This window comes from Argiope bruennichi, chromosome X2 (assembly GCF_947563725.1).
Source record: "Argiope bruennichi chromosome X2, qqArgBrue1.1, whole genome shotgun sequence".
In the NCBI taxonomy this organism is placed as follows: Eukaryota; Metazoa; Arthropoda; class Arachnida; order Araneae; family Araneidae; genus Argiope; species Argiope bruennichi.
Window position 1 is genome coordinate 68,393,119 of NC_079163.1, and position 21,739 is coordinate 68,414,857.

The 21,739-nt window shown below is 30.1% G+C and overlaps 1 protein-coding gene across 5 annotated transcripts in view; it reads left to right on the forward strand.

Moving 5' to 3' along the window:
• Nucleotides 1-21,060, forward strand: part of LOC129960763 (regulating synaptic membrane exocytosis protein 2-like) — a 234,420-nt gene extending 213,360 nt beyond the window's left edge. For 4 of the 5 annotated variants that reach the window (XM_056074376.1, XM_056074377.1, XM_056074380.1 and 1 more), the window contains 8 exons: nt 1,165-1,366; nt 2,366-2,520; nt 4,123-4,429; nt 6,182-6,438; nt 12,433-12,589; nt 15,649-15,857; nt 18,007-18,146; nt 19,582-21,060. In XM_056074376.1, the coding sequence (XP_055930351.1) occupies nt 1,165-1,366; nt 2,366-2,520; nt 4,123-4,429; nt 6,182-6,438; nt 12,433-12,589; nt 15,649-15,857; nt 18,007-18,146; nt 19,582-19,773 (1,619 nt within the window). In that variant the 3' untranslated portion in view covers nt 19,774-21,060. The remainder of the gene's footprint in view (nt 1-1,164; nt 1,367-2,365; nt 2,521-4,122; nt 4,430-6,181; nt 6,439-12,432; nt 12,590-15,648; nt 15,858-18,006; nt 18,147-19,581) is intronic. The other variant, XM_056074378.1, reaches the window with a different exon arrangement.
• Nucleotides 21,061-21,739: the final 679 nt, after the last annotated feature.

Below are 21,739 nucleotides of genomic sequence, written 5' to 3' on the forward strand. Positions count from 1 at the left end.
ATGAAAAAAGAGATGTTAAAAAATAAAGGAAAAAATCTTATTTAATGCATTAAAAATAATAATAATTTTTCAATTTAAAAAAATCTGGAGGTAAAAACGAAAATCGTAAAATCGTGAGGCACAGATAGAAAAGCTTTAAGTAAACTGAAATCGTAATGAAATTTATGACACATTTTATTTTTTACGTCATGCATAGTTGAGACTTTTTGCTTTATTGCAGTTTTACAACTTTCTATTGTTTTCCGTATTTCACACTTTTGCAATTTTCGTTTTTTATTTCCAGATTTTTTTAATTTAAAAAAAAAATATATATTTTTTTCTAATCTCCAATGTTGCTTACAAAAAGGCGCAAAACATTTATCACGTAAACGTTCCAATTCTTGCGCAAGCATATTAAATCGATTCATCCATGTTCTATGCAAAATTTTATCATGAAGAAAATTATCTACTGCTGATACTGTAAATTTCTAAGAATAAATATTCAAATTCGCATATAATCTATATATTCTATTAGAATATTATATATTATATGCGATATTATATATTATTATATTATATATTACATAAGAAATATAAGAAATTATAAATTATCCTTAGAATAATTTATAATTTTTATTATATTTTTAATTTTACTTTTTACCAAAAATAAAAATGACAAAGTAAAACCATAAAATGCTGAGAATCTTGACACAAATATTCTAAATTGTAATTTTAATCACATTCATGATATATTTTAACTTGTGAATATCCGGAACTTCTTTCTCTTACATTCATTGTATCTTAATTTCTTTATAATATTGTTAAATTTTATTTCTTACTTTTTGATATGCTAATAGAAGTGCGACAAAAGCGTTTTTCCTCGTTATTTTCTATTTTATAGGCATTAGTATATATCATAATTTAAGACAATTACTATTTCTGAATTTAAAATTAATATTTCCTGAATTGAATTCTAAATAGCACCATCTCTATTTAGCTAAATTAATATATAAATTGGAAATTTATATATTATTATTCTGTTGGTTCCAACTATTGTGCAAAATTCTAAAACCCAATACATGAAAATGAGTGAAAAGTCTACGGCAAACTCGAAACATGTGAAGTTTAGTAAAAATGAGTGACTGCACTGGAGTCATAACCTAAATTATTGTTTTGTTTGTGTAGTCAATCCAAGAGATATGTATTCCTACGAAAGAATAGAAAGGAGAGAGCCGATTTCAGGACTAGATTACCCTCCTAGAATATCCAATCGAGTGAGGTCGAGATCTGTCGTACCCGACGACGTATCCTTGACTCGATCGAGATCACCAACTAGAAGAGTGATAGAAGCAAGTGTGCATAGGTCAGGTTCCCCTCCTGAACCTAGGTGAGAGAAAAATCTTTATCTTTATTCTGAAATAATATCTTTATCTTTATTCGGAAATAATATACATAAATAACAAACAATGTATTGTAAAAGAAATATAGTCACAAGTATTGTATATTTATTTTTCAAAAGTTTTGAGTTAACTTGGAATATTTTAGTTAACATTTCATCAATCCTGGTTCCTTATCATGATGCAGTGTCTCTTCTTTGGTTTTGAGTGCCTTATCTCCATTTAATTGTGTAATAATTGCGCATAATTACACAGCCTAACAATATTTATACACTGACCGTCGATAAACAAGTTAATGAAAGTGGATGAACAATTTCAAAATTATCCTGAAACAAACATAAAAATAATTGCTCGTTTTTCTACAAACGAATGGGTATCTTTTTATTATTATCAATGATTTATTTATATTTTCAGATTGCTTGACAAAAAAAGAATTATATCAATTGCAATTTCCAAAAAGTAACGAACTTTTCAGCAGTTCAAGAAATATTAAAACTTCAAATGGATGAAAATTTGAATATTTAAATATTGAGGAACTTATGAAGCTTCCTAAATATGCATCCCTGTAACTGTAGCTTCAGCACCAATCTAACGCCATATTCTTTCCGTTAAGAATTTCGACTTTCGATCTGGTTTGTGGTGATTTATCATAACTTACCCAGAACTTACGACATTTTCCCTTTATTTTAAAAAGGAGTCACTCATTTTAGATTTAATTTCATTACTATGGAACTCAAATAACGAACTTAATAAAACTTGTAGCTCTTACATTGCTTATATTTCTCTAATTGAATACACTGAAACATCAATTATTGCCATCTTAATCAAATTCAGTTTAATGAAAAATCAGCAGAAATAAATTTCCTAAATCAATACAGTAAATAATGCGCTATATCTCAATAGTTTTTGTGAAAATAAAAAAGTATCACTACTTGTTAAACATGCTTTAAAAGTGAGAATTTTGAATAAAAACTTTTTTTTTCCTTCAGTGGCATGGCGATAAGACATCCTTCTGGCACTCCATCTCCGAAAAAACGACAACTGCCACAAATTCCTCCACGACGAGCTCCAAGAGACCAAATGACACTCAACTTGGAGGAACGAGCAAGGCAGATGAAGCTTAGAACCCAAAGAAAACCTGATGGTAAACTTTTTTCTCCAAATGAAGAATGACATATTCGAACGAACATCGATACAAGATTCCTTGTTAAAGGAATCTGCATTTCCTGACAGTTTGTATTGAATAGATTTCAACTTAAAATCTATTTGAATTGATATAAGTCATTTGGTTCCTGGTTTTTTTTCAATCAAATATTTATTGACAAACGATTGCTCATATAAATATATAGATCAGTAAATTATGAGAAACCATGAGCTTTTACCTGGGAATCCAGATAGGAGAATAGCAGCGTGCTTCATTTGCTAATATGCAATACGTAAAACCATCTCAAATCTTTCGATTCATGAACTGTTTGAAATCATCTTTTAGTGAATAATGTCCTTTAAAAACTATAAGGTCATTATTTTCATTTCGGTATTACTTCGGATCTCACAAGGAACAGTTCTTTTTCAATACCGTTAAAGCATATAATTGCTTTTTCAAACAATTGATCTTTAAAATAGCAGAAAAGTGTCGAATTTTCTATTATTTGAAGATTGAAATACAAGAAGATTCTATACAAGTCCAATTCAGAATATATTTTGCGTACTTTTATTTAATATCACTTGTTTCATATTTGTAAAGTTAGAAATTTTGCTGATTTTTTACTTACTTACTGATATTCTACAATTTTGGACATTTGTATAATTGTGTATTATCGATTACAATACATTATTTAAATATTTTCAAAATATATAAATCAGATAATCGATTGGTTTAATTTAATATTCTTCCGTGCGTCTGGTAATGAATTTGAAATAAAAAAGTTAATTTCAAAATGCCATAAAAAGAAGAATGAATTATAAATTAAATACTGAAAAGTAGACAAGAATTAAAACAAAAATGTTTCTATTTTTTAAACACACATTAAAAAAATATTTTTATTACATTTTTCATTTAACTATTTGAGAAAATCTTTTCTATAAGATTAGTTTATATTCCTACGTCTCATAGTTTCCGGCTAGAGTAACAACAATATATAAATGTCAGGTTCAAATATCCATCATCTTTATATTTTCATCCTCGAATTAATAATTTTCATGGAGGTGTTTATTAAAGGAAGCTGCGTCAATGCGAAATTCAAAAATTAAAGAAACATTGCAATCGTAGTTCTATAAAAATCATTTTAATTGTGAAGATATAAAAGTTTTTAAGCGTTTTTTTTTTCAGACATAAAATTTTTCCAACACACTGGTGTATCATTAACTAATTTATTTAGTTGATTACTTTTTTTTAAGTTTAAGTAGACATATTATGAATTCAGAAAAGGACAAAGTAATTTGACTTTATTTTAATATTGGTTGCGAACATGAAAATTTATGATATAAACAGAATGTAATGTTTAATTTATTAAGCAAAGCGTACAATCTCGAAACAAGACCTAAATAAATTAATTAAATTTCTTTTTTTTTGGATTACAATTTCTTAGATTTTTTGCTTCATATTATCAAAGGAATTATATAACAAAAAATACACATTTTTCTTCTTTTTTTTCAATAAGCAAGAGAATTAAAATTATAAAATCCAAAATTTGAACTGGTGAGAATCAATCATGTAATATAAACTGACTCGATTCTCTTTGTGCAGGAGTGTCTTCAGCCATTGTGTCTGACAGTGAAGTGTCTCCTCGCCATAGCCTAGACAGGCAGTTCAATATTCACCCCCATCCACCCCCTAGGAGCTCTCGGATGCCCACACATCACCAAGGAGGGGCACCAAATACTAGGGGGCTACGGGGCCCTTCCACCGGTGCTGTGGAAGGGGTCGAAAAAGACGGGAACGTACCACCAGCCCTGGAGAGTGATGAATCTGAAACCAGCTCGGTCTCCAAATACAGTGTCACTAGTGCCTTCTCTTCTCAGTCTGAACATCCCAGGGGCAGTAGAACTCTACAGTACGTAATCCAATATAGACATGAAACTATATAAAACATTCAAAGTAAATAGAATAATTAATGCTGGCAGATCGCTTGTTTTCGGCATGCTAAGGTCTCTTTCAGAAGCCCAAAAGATTTCTTTTCTTCGCATCCATAAAAAAAAAAAAAAAAAAAAAAAAAATTAGTATACACGCTGCCATCGATTATTTTTATAAGATATTAGAAAGTATGTTTTCACTACTAGATCATCAAAAGATCACCGTGTAGTTGACAGTTAGTGTTAGAACGAAACTACTGCCTCTGAATGGCTTAAAAACATAAAGAGATTTTATCCTGGCATTCAATGCATTTTCTACAAAAAAAAATGTATGATTTCTTATGCTGTACGAAGATTAATATTATACATTTATGCTTTACCATAAACATACTTTAAATATATTTATACTTTACCATTATCGACTTAATATTTAACAACACTACCAATAAAGATATCTTCTGAGACAGCGTGCTATATATACCAGCGCATTTTTTACAAATAGTGTTGTTTGAGATAGCAAAAAAATATATAGCCTGAATTATTTCAATTAAGACTTTTCCTTAGTTTTATTTAATAAAATAATTTTCTAACATTTTGAATCATTAAAGAGATGAAAAAATGAAGAAATTTAATGGCTAGAATTTAGATCTTAACTGGTAAAAAAATGAATTAAAAGATTTTTTTTTTTTTTTTGAATGGCATAGTTATAATAGAATTGTTTTGAATTTGACCTTAAACATCTAGAAAAGAATGTTATGACTAAATTGAAAACATTTGTTTTTCAATAAATACCTTAAAAATGAATTACCCTTATCATCATAATCAAACAAAGGCAGTCACGATCTCTGACTTTGGATCATTGAGGCTCTACGCTGATAATAATTTGAAATCGGAAGCAAAATCTTTGTATTTACATTTTGTTGCATTCCAGTGAAGACTTCTTAGCCTTTTTTTAAATTCTCAATTTGATTCTACAACAAAATTTGAATTTTTTTTAGTTCCATTATTTAGTGAGGTAAGCGCGACAGTGTATGAACTATATAATCAACCTTCATGAAAAAAGGCAAAGTGCCTAAAATAATGTTTATCAGATGACCCCAGCATAGCAAAAATACGGAAGAAAGACAAAGCGTTAAAAAAAAATTCGATTGATGACAATTATAATATAAATAAGTTAAACAACCGATGAAAGAGATTTTCAAATAGAATACAGCAGATCGATCTCAAAGAAGTCGAATGTGTAAAAACGTCATCCATATTCACTTTAAAAGATGTGAAAAAAACTCTCGTTTCGATTACTGAAGATCCAGCATAGAAATGACTTTAACTTATGAATGCCTAGCATTCTCATATGAGGCCGGATTCTTTTCTGTAGCTAAATCGTCCCCTTTTTTCCCCCTTACTTTTTTGTACTTTGTCTAACTAATCAAATTATTTCCTGTTGCAACTTGTATTTTTCACACGACTCGTAGGAGAATCGTAGCAGACGCCCACAGCATTGCCTTAAGGTGTTGCAATGGCAACACCTTGCCTTCCTCATTTAATTACTATAAAAGAAAACAAGGCCGGATAGTACGGAAGCCGGATAGTCGCGATACTGTATATGTAATATTTATTATAAAGTATAAAATCATGGTACTATCTTGTTGAAGCTTTCGAATTTATTACTCTTTTGCAGACATGTATTTTACTGAATTGTTATTAGAGATTTTGAGTGAATTTGTTTTTTACAGAGAATTCACTTCTCCCACGCCTGCTTACGGCCCTGTTCATCCCACACGTCCGACTCGTGGATCTTTGAATCGGAGCAGCAGTGACGGAGCTGCAAACGAGAAAACAAACAATGGCAGTCTTTCGGACACAGCTCTGACGGGATCCGCAGAGAAGGTGTCGAGGCCAGGACAGCAAGGAACAACTGGCGGTAAGATCACTCAGTTTGGGGGTCTATCTGCCAAAAGGAGTAACAGCGCGTCCCAGCTTAGTGTTGCTGGTAAGATACATCATTCGTAGAAATAGTAGAAATTCGTATGTATTCCTGTCATAAAGCGATTATCTTGGATGACTACAGGATAATTTTCATTACCTCCCATAGCTGAGCATCAACTAAGCAAGGATGTTAAAATTTCCAATAAATGAAAATAGTCGTAATCGTAGAATGAGCATCAGCTAAGCATGGATGTTAAAATTCCTAATAAATGAAAGTAAGCGTAATCATAGAATGAGTATCAGCTAAGCATGGATGTTAAAATTCCCAATAAATGAAGGTAAGCGTAATCGTAGAATGAGCATCAGCTAAGCATGGATGTTAAAATTCCTAATAAATGAAAATAGCCGTAATCATAGAACAGACATAACTGCCCATGCCTACAAATGAAATGATGGCGGATTAACATTTGAAATAATGGTGTTCAACAAGAATCTATTGGTGTCATTATTTTGCATAATCAATATTTAAGATGTTTACATTTTGGGTTGGAAGCTATTTAAATGCTTATTATTTTAAACAAGAGAACACTTTGGGCTTAAAAATGATTTTTCATGATTGTTTCTTGTATGATTTTTTTTCTTTTGTTATTTAGATTCCTTTTGTTGCAATAACTTTCTGTTTGAATTTGAATCGCTTATTTTTTTTTTTATCAAATATGGAAATATCTTTTCATTTAAAAAACGTTTTGTGAAATTAAAACGAATAAGAATATCAATAAAAGGTAATCAAAAATCAAATACTCTCCATGCGGTATGATCAGATAATTCTTTTGCTAAATTTATACAATCCGTTTTGAATTTAAACAAATTTTTCTTTTGTATATTGGTTAGTTTTATTATAGTGTCTTTTTATACTTAATTCGGTATTTTAAAAATAATACTAGATGAAAATTTTTCAGAACAAAAATATTTTGTTGGATCATTATATATTTATTTTATTAAAATTTTTGCGTATGTATATTAGTCTGATATTTGAATAAGAACTTCGTTTTTATTTAAAATATTTGATAAAAATTTCCTAAAAAAATTATTCTCTTAAAAACATCGTTGCTCTTTACTAGCTCAAGATATTTACTTGCACATATTTATAGTAGGTAAAAACTGGCCTGCAAATTGTGGAAAAATGTTAATTTTCAATTTCAATTATATGCATAATGCGTTGTTAAATGTAATTTAAAAATGCATAGTAAAATGGCAACTGCCTATACAAACGCGCGCGCGCGCTTGTGTGTGTGTGTGTGTGTGTGTGCGTGCGTGCGTGCGTGCGTGCGTGCATTTTTTGGGTAGAGAGAAGGGATTTGCATTGCTTATTATTTAACAGCAAAAGGGAAAAAAAATTCTTCACAATCTTACAAATAACGTATTTTTGTAAAAATAAATTTAATGTTTCCTGTAAATTAAGTGTTTCACAAATTCTTAAAAGGGGATGTTTTTGATTCCTAGAATTATCTGAAGGATTTTATATAGAGTGACACCTGGCTGATTAAAAATTTTTAACTCCAATTCATCAGCAATCCGACTTTTCCTTCTAGTTCCTTGAATTTCTTATTTAAATAATGCTAAAACATTTTCTAAAATTCGAATATATTTTTAATCCTTTATTTAAACTAAAACTTAATTTGCTAATGGCTGGAAGAAACATAAGACTTATGAAAAAAGAAAACTCGTCTAACAATTAAAAAAATCAAATTGAAAATAACTGGTGTCAGTGTCATATTTTGACGTAAAACTTTTTGCTGATATACATTGTGATTATAAAATTGTCATTGAGTGTTAGAATTGTAAATATCTAGGATACTGGGAAATTAAATGTTCTTGATTTTGCTTTTCAGCAAGGGTAATAGCATAGAATACAAACTCAGAATTTTATTATGTCATAAAAATAAAATAAATTTAAAAAAACAGAATTAAAGTCATTTGAGTAAATGTAAATGATAGTCAATATAAAACCTATTTGCAAAGAGTCATTTTCATCATTTTAGTATATTAATTATTATAATTTCAAATTTTATTAGAAATTAGGCAGGTGAAACTATATTTCCAAGATAAAAAATTTTTATGTGAACACCGATTTGTGTCTCTTCTTCTTTTTCAGATTTCTATACAAAAAATTTTATGTTTGCACTTGATAGAGAGAAATAATGATAAAATGAAATCTCGATAACGTCATATGCAAAAATAAGTTTTACAGACATGTACAAATGAACGAAAGTATAATAATTCGCATAATGCTTATTTTTTAAATAACTTTCTCTATAATTACGATGCATTTTCAGAGTCTTGGAACACTACATATTAATCTTTAAAATTTATTTTTAACTGCATTATATTGGAGAAAGAGTTGCAACATTTGTCGTGATTAATGCAGTTGATATTCTCCTAAAAACATTTCTAACTTTGTACACTAAATGTATTGAGATATATAAATACATCCTCAAAATCAAAATACTTATTCTGATTCGTACTACAGATCTCTATGGTTTCAGCTTCTACGAAAAAAATGTTGCCAAAGAGAAATAATTGAATCGATAAAATCTATTGTAGAATCTCATTCAGAAATCATTTCATAAAAATAAGAATGTTAATATACTGAATTATAATCGTTTCTAAATTCAGTTAGAATTGCTTAAATTTTGCAGATATTTGAAAAGAAGGTTAAAAATTCAAAAAGGGCCATTTAAACTTTAAAATTATTCCTATTTTCTACCTTAACAATTTATTACCTTCATGTTCAGTATCTTGCGAAAGATAATTTTGTGCATTGATGTTGATTTTATCACATTCAAACGAATATAATAATGTTGCTCTTTCCTTTAAAAAACATAGTCACAGAGTTGGCATTTACGTTTTTGTAATCAAATAGCGTCAGTTAAAACTCCATACAGTAAAATTATTAATCCAAATATGTTTTAGATCCATAAGAACGATTATTTTTCATACATTGAAATTATGTATTGATAGAATTTTTTGTGTTAAGTATTGGCTGTGATTTTTTTCAAGTTTTATATTATTCATTCGTTTTTAATCCCTTTTTTTTTTGTCTTATTATTTTCTAGACTCTTTGAAACTTCTAATTTTTTGATAAAAATAAAATCAATAGAAAATGATGTTATATTTTACAATATTTGTAAACCAGACATCATGAAAATATTTGTTTTTTAAGTCAGTATTTTTACTGTCTCACATACCCGTAAAAGTGAATTGTCCCTAAGAAGGACTTCGCACATTTTAGTTGTCTACACAATACCATTTCCTAATCAAGATATCTCTATCTAAAAGAATTCAAGTTGAAAAGATTATTGGAATATGAAAGTTAAAAGATAAAAATGAACTCATATCAGAAATTTCAGTAATCGAACAAACAAATTTACTTCTGAAGTGCTGTGCAGTGGAAAAGTGAAACGCAGTTCTGAAAAATTGCGTATGAAAAGAAACGCTATGTTTGAAAATTAACAAACAAATCACCTCATCGACATCTGTCACTATCAAAGAATACATTCCTAAGCGCATCCTAAAATAATTCGGTAGAAATTGAAAAGGTAGGCAATTAGACTCTACCGTAAGTTGTAAAACTGTGTTATAAGCTTAAAACCACATGTCGTAGTCAGATGCTTAAGCATCATATTAGATCTTTTTCTTTGAAAACTCTTGAACTCTTTCTTTTCCTTTGAAGATCATTTTCAACCGCAATGAGCAAGTGTATTTGAACTCTATCAGTACTCGAATTATTGTTATTCCGTTATTCTGAGATATCGGGTCATTTTAAATATTTTTACGTCGTTAAATATTATACTTCATTTCCGTTCATTTTAAAATTTGTGAATTTTCTGCCCTATTCATTATTTCTGTTCCTATTTACTGGAAATATTTTACTAGAATCTAGAGATATAAAATTCTTTTCCTTCGTAAAATTTCCGAATAAGGGATGCAGGAAAGGTAGAACAGCTGGGAACATTCCAATTTTGCTCTTTATGAATAGATGTTCTGTCCATCTACAAACGATTGACTTTTGTCAAAATCTGAAAGTGGTTTTCTTCCAACCGAATTTTACGAGTATTCTACAAACCTTAATTATATATATATAATAAAATATAAAACTGAAAGTGTATTGCAATAGGCGTTTACTTCCTCGCACAATTTAAAGCATCACAACAGAAATACCCACATGAGGCTAAATGTTCTTCAGGTGATTCACAAGAGCATGTCAACTCTGAATGTCTCTATTAAAGGAATATTTCAAAATCCAAAATTAGATTAATTTAATATCAAAGATGAAATTAATATTGGGAAAAGAGACGATAAAAGTATGATCACGGTTGAAGAAAACTGGAATCTCCTGAAAGCCAAGACTATTTTTGAGAACTGTGATCGCAATGTCTTGACTACAGAATTATTCACAGTTGATGACTTTATTACAATCGAATCATCCGGTGCTGATTTAAGTAAAGATGAAGAGGAATGTGTGGAAATTTCTGCTTATTAAGATTTCATCGGAAAGCCTTAACTTTAAACTAAAGCCTTATCGAACTTATTTCGCTCGTAAAATTGCTAGTGAAAACCTATTCAAAGATTGAATTATTTTCCCAATGCTGTACTTTGATAAACGATGATAAAAGATTTATTTATTACCTGCATGTACAGAATTTAAAATAAGAAATATATGTTTGGTATTCGAGACATGCGATAAAGGAATGACTTTTCGCATTTTTATGATAAATATACCCTTTGAAAATTTAATTTTTGTTTTCAATTCTATTTTTTTACAATTCAATTTGTTCTAATTAAAGTTATTTATTAAGATTTCAATGATACGTCTTTTCATTTCTGCATCAGTACTTTGAAAGACACTGAGGATAAGAAGCTTCCGGCATGGTGGTTGGTTCTCACCACCCTGGAAGGTACACGAAAAAGTGGGGGTCTGATTCCTCTTATCGATGACGGGATGTACTTCCTTAAGGATGGGTTGTACCGTGGCCGGTGATGGCTCTTCGGACTCAATCACAGTTCCCGCTAGTGTCGCTGTAGCGGCTGTCCGGTCATTCAGTTTTTTATCCGTGTGCCTTCGAGGCGGGTCGGAGAATTAGTGATATAGCTTGCCCTCTAGCGAAGTACCACGGGAGGGGACCTCGTAATTGAGGATGAGAAGCTTCCGACATGATGATTGGTTCTCGCCACTCCTGTGGGTACACGAAAAGGTGGGGGTCTGACCATGGCCGTCGAGAGATAAGGCCTCAGTGCTGCTTTGTGACGTCACTAGGGACAGTCTTTACCGATTCGGGAATGGCGAACTCTTGCATAAATTGTTTTATCACCATTTTATATGGGGATTCAGTTTCTTTTATTTTCAAAATTTGTTGGGAATGTCATCTTAAGTTCAAAGGAGATGTACTAACATCATAACATTCCCTTTTCGTTAATATTAAAAATGCTAACTGAATCGAAATACAAACTTACGTTAAACTTTACCAAACATGGGCGTTTTTTTATTATCTTTTATATTCCGATTGTTTAAGAAAAAGGGGGTATTTTTAATCTTTTAAAGTATAATTTTAATAATAATTTAAATAAAATTGTGATATAAAATAAAAATTTGTGATGAAAGTATCTTTTTAGAATATAAATTGCAAATCTTTCAATGCATTTAAGTAATTTTGCCGGTTTTCTTGTAAGGGAAGGATAATAAAATTCTTCCATATCAATTACTTAATTTTACAACTAAAAATTATTATAAAGTGAGTTTGTGATTGCCCTCTAGCAAGGATATCTTTCGAAGGAACTAGGTATTACAAGCAAAGGTATTACCAGGTATGATGCGCTGAAAAACCAATGACCCAATTCTCACTAATTGCAATGTATAGGCAAAATGAAAAAAAAAAAAAAAAATCCAAAACTGTGAATTGGGTCATTGCCTACATCGCACGTTTATGGTAACTGTAACCAAATAATAACAAAACACTCTATTAAATATGTATTATAGTAACAGAATATCTTTTTCTAGGACATAAAAAACGCATGGGATTCCGAAGGAAAAAGTCCTCCACTATAAACGTCCATCGAAGCGAAGAAGTCGCTCCTCTCGAGTGCCGACATCTGGTGAAACAGACGAGTAGTGTGTCATCCGACGGGGAAGGCAGTCTTAGTGGAGATAGTTCTGTGTAAGCATTCAGTTCTTTCAAATGACTTTAGTTCTAGCATAAAATATATTTTTATAGTACTAATAAATAAAATTAGGGATGTCACAAGTGCAGAATTATTGACCATAAAGATGTAATTCATATATTAATACTGTAAGGAATAATATTAATGTATGAATTATAGTATAACAATTTACAGATTGACTTACAGGTGATTTACAGAGTAATAATTCGCCATATTTTTTCATGTAAAATATAGAATTATAGACACATTTTCATGCCGTTTTCATTCTATCTATTTAATTATTTTCAGATAAATTTGTTCAATTTCAATAATTATTCCTATTTCAATATTATGTTTCACTAAGCAGCTTCAATAAAATTTTATATTGGTGTCCTAAAGTAAGGCATTTTAATTTCAAATTTTGATAGACATGTATTTTTGGAGCCTCTTCTGTTTGTTCATTGTGCTATACATCTGCCGAGGTTACACTTGAAATGACCTAGTAACTTGTCTACAAAACTGAAACATATTCATAAAATATATATTGTTACGAAATTTCCGGGTTCGTTTGGATAGTGGAAGTTATATGGTGTGGAGAACACTCGATCAGCAGGCGGCAGTAGAAAAAAAAAAACAACGACGTTTATTTACACGAAGACACACAGGACAGCACAAAGACGACAACTATATACAGCAGAAACGAACACAGTAGACGACAGTAGCACACTTCAGTAGACAGCAGCACAGAGAAGACAATTATCTTCAGCCAAGACGTGCACACAACAAGACTCTACTGCAGACAGTAGCGCACAGCTTAGTTCAGCACTAGCTTGACTCCGCCTCTGCTCTGCTAATCTCTGGAAGACTCGTTCGTCACCGTCGACACTGACTACCACCGCAGCTGCAGACTGCCTCTTTCATAGTTATCAGGAGGCGGGGTTAGAAGCCTCTCAACCAATCAGGAACTTTCGGGGCGTATCTCGGTTCCCAATGGACGGATTAGGAAAATTCTCGATGTTTCGGGTATAATCTATTTTGGCGCCAAAGTCGCCAAATGGTCTGATCCAAGCTCTGGGACCTCCGACGCGACACCCGGACTCCGTCCAATACAAATGACTGTAAAACAGTCTTTCTGATGATGGAACCGACTATGCAGGGAACCAGCATCACAGATTTGTAACATTATGAATAGTAAAGGAAATCACTCAGCGTCAAAGATTTGTGTATAATACCGAATATGTTTTGTAATATCTTAAAAGTGCGATAATATATTTTTATACATTCAAATATATTATCGAAAACAGCAGCAGTATTCAAAAATGTAAATATTACAAAAACTTTTCATTACTGCTTGCTTTTGAAATCAAATTTTATTTTTAATTACTGAAAAAAAATATTAAAACCATTTTTTAAAACTATTTGAGTATGAAAATATAAGCCAAATACCCATAATAAAATACTTATGATAATAATTCAAATAATTTGAATTTCATTATAACAATGAAACGTGTTGTTCTAAAATATAGCCAAAAATATTTTTAAAAATTTATTGAATGTAGAGAAAAAAAAATGTAAGCAACTAAATTGAAAATACGACGTTTTGAGTTTTCAGGTGATATAAAAGTGTTTTTTATGGAACAGTATTTGCATCGATTATTGCCAAACATACTAATATTTCGCTTAACTTTAATTTGAAATTTCCAAAAAATTCTCGAGGTGTATATTTCTAATCTCTTTTATTTCCAGACTTTTCCCGACATTAATTTCCTGGTAAATTAAGTTCTGATGCAATAACCAGTAGTTTCTTAGCGTTAGAAATATTCTGGTTTCAAATCAGATCGTTATTGTGACCAAAAATCAAAATACATGTTTCCAATTACTTTATATTTTCCAGTGTAATGGGGAACATGCTGGGATAATTATTAACGTAGCTGTAACTCAGACTGATTAATTAATAAATTAATTTAGGAGAAAAGGCATTGTTCAATGAGCCCTCTAGAACATGATTATGTACTCATATAAATTATAGACATTTTTCTTCTCATAAGAACATTTTAAATCGAAGGAAAATGACAACTTCTGCAAAATTCTTTCCCCAGTTACTTTAACTGAGAGTAATGAATGAAAGAAATGAATAAATTAATTAACAAAAAATTAACACTTTTACTAATTAAATTATTGGTAAAATACGTTTAACATTTAAGTGAAACAAATTTGCTTCAGATAATTCGTTGCTATTGGATAAATTCACTCTTTAAAAAGCTGACTCAACTTCAAAAAGTGTTACATGCAAATCCGCCATGCAAGTAAACGAAATCAATTTAAAATACCAGGAAAATCATAACTGACTTAGCTAGTGAGGAAATAAGGGAAAAGGAACATACATTTACTTCTTCAAAAATCCGTTGTCATTTGAACTGGAAAAGAACTTCGCAATTGTATAAATTCAAGAAAAACAATAACAATCTCGAAGCGATATAATTTTCGATGTCATGTTCTCCTGGAATTTAATTAACTAATATTCAAAATTCTGATATGCATTGCATTAACTTTAAAAGTGATTAACATAACAGAATTTCTTCGAAATTCTCAGAAGGGTGAGAAAGAAAATACTTTCTATAAAGTAGTAATTACTGATTTCCGCTGTAAACCTGCCTCAAATGTGAATTTCTTTTAGAAGCAGAAAATTGAATCATCCAGTATCAAACTGTATTTTATTTTAAGATGACATCACATCCGTCCTAGAGATATACATTGAATTCCATACTTAACCTTTATCGTTCATAAATTAATTATTGTACTTCTGTAGGCTGGTTCAACTCCTAAATTGCTTTAACTAGAAACAAAAGTAACTATTTCTTTGTTTTAATTGCATGAAAAAAATAACTCTACAGTATGCATACAATTCAATATCGCTATGGTGGTTCATTCTAGGTATATCATAAAATTATGAATTGATCTCGCAGAGGGGCAAAGCTCATTTCCTTTAAATTTTTCATAAATATAAATGAGCACGGCTTCAGTTTACTAAGAGAATTCAGTAAATTTTAAACGAAGTCATTTTTACTTCTTACAGATGGTTACCATCAATTCGATTAGTTCCAGAAGGCGAGTTTTCCAATTTTATCGAAGGTTTGGGAAGTGGTCAGTTAGTTGGACGACAAGTATTAGCTTCTCCAAGTTTAGGTGATATTCAACTGAGCCTTGCGGATAGAAAAGGAAATCTGGAAGTGGAGGTCATAAGAGCAAGAGGTCTGCAGCCTAAACCTGGAAGAGTGGTACCAGGTAAATTGCGTGGTGTAATTTTACTGAATTCGTTTTTAATTGAATCTTTAAGATGACTATAATTATAAAAAATGTACATGGACAATCGCAACACCATTTCTTAGACCAATGGAAATCAATTTATAAAAAATAAAGTTCACATTTTCGCCACAAGGGCCAAAGGTGGCGCTGAATGTGGCATTAAAAAAAATTCTATGTTTTAAAAATTTACTTCTTTAAAATATAATTAATATTTTAACACATAAATATCTTTTTTAACAATTAATGTCATTTTTAATACTTGATTGCACTTTTGCATATTTACAATTCATTTGCTGGCTTTACAATTCAGAGTTTATTTTTTTATAACCTCCCATCTTTTATTTTATAATTTATTTGAAGTTTTCCTTGTACATTTTGTACCATGTTCCTTCTCAGAATACCAATATTGACTGCATTTTTTCACTATTGAACTATCTGACATGTTTTGATATATAGATGTATAAACCGCCTTTAAATGACCTCACCACGAAAAATTACAAATTAGGAGAGTAAAAGTTTATTTTATCCAATATCACTCATTTTTTGCAACAGACAAATTATAAATGTTTAAAAAATTAATGTAACTGCTAAATGTTCGAGGAATTATTAAACATAGAATCAAATTCAGAATTCTAATGGGGCTTGCATCTATCCGATGCTGGGTACTTTGACCAAATAAAACTAAAAAGACAGAACATTTATGACAGAGCATTTTCAGACATGAACATTTATTGACAATGGACGACACAAACACAGAGTAAACTTAAAAGGTTTGTACACACACCGAGTTCTCAAGTTCTGTTTTCATTAATCAGCTAGCTGACTGACGTCCCAACATCACACCTATCGGCGGTTACATTTTGCTTCTCTTCACAACAGCTAAAACATATTTCAGTATTAAAAAAATCATTAAATGTTTTCTATCTCGTTTTTTTTTCCTTCTTTATAAATCAATTCATAACGATTTAAATAGCATGTGCATGAAATGTTGTTGCGTTTGTCCCAGTACTTTCTCTAATAAGCTCTAAATATATTTTAATTAAAGTCACTTTGTAGTTTAGAATTTAATAAAGTAAGTGTAAAAAGTGTTTTTAAAGAGACAACACTTGATACTTTAATAATATTCTCACAAATCGAAACATACTTTCCGTATATATATTCATATCTTTATTGAAAATATTGTTTTCTGAAAACTTATTTGACATAGCTGAATTTACTTTTGTCAAGATTTTTTTTTTTTTTTTTTTTTTTTTTTTGGGAAACACCAAAGACTAAAGTTTTAAGCTATGAAACAAACCAGAAACAATCGATATTTACTCTGCTATTAATACTTTTCTATCTAATGTAATTTTTCATATGTGTATAAAATAGTATAGGTAATAACACAAGTTGATGTGAAATAAAATTCGCATTTGTAAAATGAAGGCATTTTGAATACATCAGGTAAGAGAAGATATAAGATAAAATGATGATTTGAATTGCTCTGTTTGGATTTGTTTTTGGAAACTATTTGGAAGGAGCTGAGGGTGGGTTCTGAAAATTTTTGAAAGGAAATGTCATACAATCATCAAAAATTTCACATATTAAAATATTTTTGGGAGAGATTTATGTAAATTTAACTACGTATATATCTATGAATGCATATATAAATTATTCGTAAAAGCTAGGAAAAAGGAAATTATTAAGAATTTTGGTGTAGCATTTCTACAATTTTTTATGCAATGTGAAAAGGAGGGGATGCTAATACATATTAAAGAACATTCGAATTTAAAACGTTGATAGGAACAAGTATTAAGTTTCTAAAAAAGTTTGAAAATATGTGAAAATAGCTATGTTTAAAATATTGCTCATTAATAATTATTTTCTGAAAATTATGAAGTAATTATAAACATGCCAAACATACTAAATTTCATTGAGGCACACATTTATTTTATTCAGATATGGCTTTAGAACATTTTGTGAAGAAATCCTATTTTCTGTGAATTTATAGCAGAATTAACCATTTATAGCAGTTTTACGTTTAGGAAGCAATACCAATATTTAAATTTCTAATTAAATATTTAAATTCAGCTAATTATTTTTCAATAATACTTTAATATCAATAAGCATTCTTTATTCCATTTTGCAGCGCCTTATGTAAAAGTTTACTTAGTTAAAGGAAGAAAGTGTATTGCGAAAAGGAAAACAGCAACTGCAAGAAAGACGCTAGATCCACTCTATCAGCAACAACTTGTATTCAACGAAGACTATAGGAACTGCATACTGCAGGTAAAAATATTTGAGATCTGATCTTTAAGAATCAATTTTAAGTTTTATTTTCCCTTTTTTTCTGGTATCCCAAATATCTCTTAAAGAACTATACTTTCATTCTTATATTTAAAAAAATCAATGCATTATAAAATAAAACATGAAATTCGAAAAACAAAAAAGATGGACATTGAAAATATTATTAGTAATTTTTTTTATAAATTATTTCTTTTCAACCATCTAATCTCTAAATATTAAAATTATTCCTTTTAATTTCTCATACAAAGGAAGAATAGTACAATAATCAGCACTTATTGACCTTTTTATGTCTTTCCACATTTTAAAGTCCCTAAGTCCATAATTATTTTGGAATTACGTTTGTCTGTCTGCCTGTTTGTTTGTGCGTGTTTCATCACGATAACTTAGCAACAGAACTAGATAATTTGATGAAATTTACATCAAAATTTAAATCTGTATATAAAGTTCGACTAAATCTATAAAAGTGAAGAGATTCTTTTCACTGTATATAAACAGATGAACCCCGCTCGTTTGACGACGTAATAGATACAAATTTTATCAGATTTGTTTTCTTAAATCATGATCAATGCAACTTTCAAACACGACGGTGGCTTCGCGGTAAGATCTAGTTTAGGGACCAGAAAATTACTTCAAAAGAACCGTCGCATGTCGTTGAGGTCAAATGTTCACCCTCTGGTGTGACATGGAATTTTTAGGAGAAGGATGCAGCCTCAGGTGTCATCCTCATCATCTGGCTGTGGTTCAAAATTACAAAATCCTTTTTCTAAACAGGCCTCTGGGATGGACGTAAATGTTACAAAACTAAACTCATCCCTCGGTTTTTAGATTTTACTCCTTTTACCTTGCTATCACAATATTTTTCACAAAACATTTTTAAGAAACATTCATTTATATTTAACTACTTTATATTATTTATATTTAATAATTAATAGAAAACATTTTTACACTGAAACACATTTTCTTTTAAGTCTGACTCTTTACTATCTGTATCAGAGTGTCCAGCAGGTAAAATTTACCTCAATATAATTTCATCATGAATTCCTTACGACACAAAATATTCAGTGAATCCATCATGAGCAAAATCTGCCTCATCATAATTCTTCAAACTGCTTATCACCCTGTTGCAATTTTTGAAAAAGCATGTTTACTCTCTTCCCTTCATTCACGTCAGTTTTAGAATCCGAAAAGCACCTACATTTTTTGGATAGAAAAATCTTGATTCAAATAATATGCATGAGCTAATTAACTACTTTTTAAAATGCATGTTTATTGAAGATTTTTTCTTACTTTGCTTATCTCTGAAAATTTATTTAAAGGTTAACTAATACACAGAACGAAATTAAAAGAAATGATTTATGTAAATAATAGAAACTAAAAAAAAAAATTCTTCAATAATTCTTTTGTTTTTGACTTTCAGGTAACAGTCTGGGGAGATTACGGTCGAATGGAGAAAAAAGTGTTCATGGGCGTTGCCCAAATCATGCTTGACGAATTGGACCTTTCAAACTTTGTGATCAGTTGGTACAAACTGTTTCATCATTCTTCTTTGGTCAACCTTCCAGCTAGCGTGCCACAAAATTCTATGATGTCAGTAGATAGCTTTGGCTGACTACAGCATTCTTTAGCCCTTTCTAGAGCAGATCTAAATTTTCAAAGTGCCACTTGTGCTGCTGGGTGAGTGTCAGCCCAGCAGTGTTCTCTTGCACAGAACCATCATTTTCCAAAGGGATGAGTGCCTGAAAAATGTTACGTCAAGTAGAAATATTCCTCATCAAGACTACTTTCCTATTTCTTCAAAAAACAAAAAAAATATTCATATTTTATATCTTATTCTACGGTGCAAACTTCTTGAGCACTTTTACTGTGTACCATTCACTCAGGACATCATTGACATAGACGGGCCTACAGAGGGAATCCAAACAACCCATTCGAAAATCTCATCAAACAATGCCAAACTCCGACAAATTATTGCCAAAAGAACAAAGTTACGTCACTCCCTCTCCAAGACATTCATTGGTCGAACAATGATTTTGGTAAAGGCCATTATTTCTAAACCACAGTTTTGTGACTTAGAATTAGCAATCTAGATATGGAAAAGAAATTAATTTTTCCTCTATTTTCCTTTTTTATACACTCCTGTATATCAGAGAACTATATGCTAGTTAAATGGAAGTAGAGAAAACGGTACACAATAATAGGCAGTCGAAAACACTAATCTTTTTATTGAAATATGTATAAAAATGTAAATTATCTTTCACAAAGCTTCATATTTTCTTGAACGAACAGTGAGATCGTCGTAGAAAGGCACCACTACCCAATCTAATTGGCTTTTCCATTTCTTCAAGTGATTCGTTACGTCGTCAAAAGGGAATTTCCGTTCTTCTCATGAAATGATTACTTTTGGAATGTAGAAAGTGGACTCGTATTATATTGCTGCATCTCTTTCAGTTGCACTTGGGAAGGAAACGAAATTTGATTTACATTCTCCTACTCTTTAGAAAGATTTTCTATTTATACATGATTTTTAACATCATTGTTGTGTTTTAAATATTTACATTTTGTAAGACTGCTAAGAATAATGCCTTGAGTAGGTTTGTAACGAGGAGAAAGTATAGGGAAGCCAAAATCTTAAATAGAGAAAAATGGGGGGTGGGGACTTCTATAAGCTCATGGTGACTACAGTATCATATCATATGAAATTTTTTTCATTGCAGATTATATATTATGCGACATCTGTTGTTACAGCTTTTTTGGCTGTTCTCTTCAACAAGAAGTTTGTTATACGCTTACATTTTAAAAAGTATGTTATTGATATGTTTTGATGATTACGATAATTCGATTATAACCATCATATCAATAATGCATGCTACTACATCGATTATTACAATTATTCTACTAAATTAAATTTTCATCACTTTAAGGCTTTGGTGTTTTTTATTTGTCAAGACATTTATCTCCATGTTTCCAAAAAAATATTATCTGAAGCTATTCATTACAGCTAATGATCAAAATCAAAAATATAACAACTATTTTCGGATTCTACATGATAATGAATCAAAATTGAAATTATAACGATATTATCTTTGCTTTTATCAACATTATTAAATCAAACAAAGCATTTTAAGAAAAAAAAACAGCGCATTATTATTTTAAAAAATTTCATGCAAAGATAATACTTTTTTATAATTTAGAATACAAAATTTAAAATTAAATTACAACATAAGTATATTCCTAAGTCACATTGATTTCAGATTTCAAGAGATAAGACGCACAAATTAAACATACAAGCAAGGGTCTGCTTTGATTGTATGTTTGATTCAATAAGAAAAAAAACTCTTTATTTTGTTGAGTAACAAAAGCGACAAACACAAATCTAGAGGAAAATTGAGTATAGTATTGTTAGAAAATAATAAAATATTGTAAGTGGATTATTTTTATATTTGGAACAGTATTAAAATCATATTACCACACCATATTCATTGTCATATCAAATGCATATTATAAAAGGAATATGCAAGCAAATTACAAATAGAAATAAAGGGCAAAATAACCTCATAACTTTTTTAAACAACAAA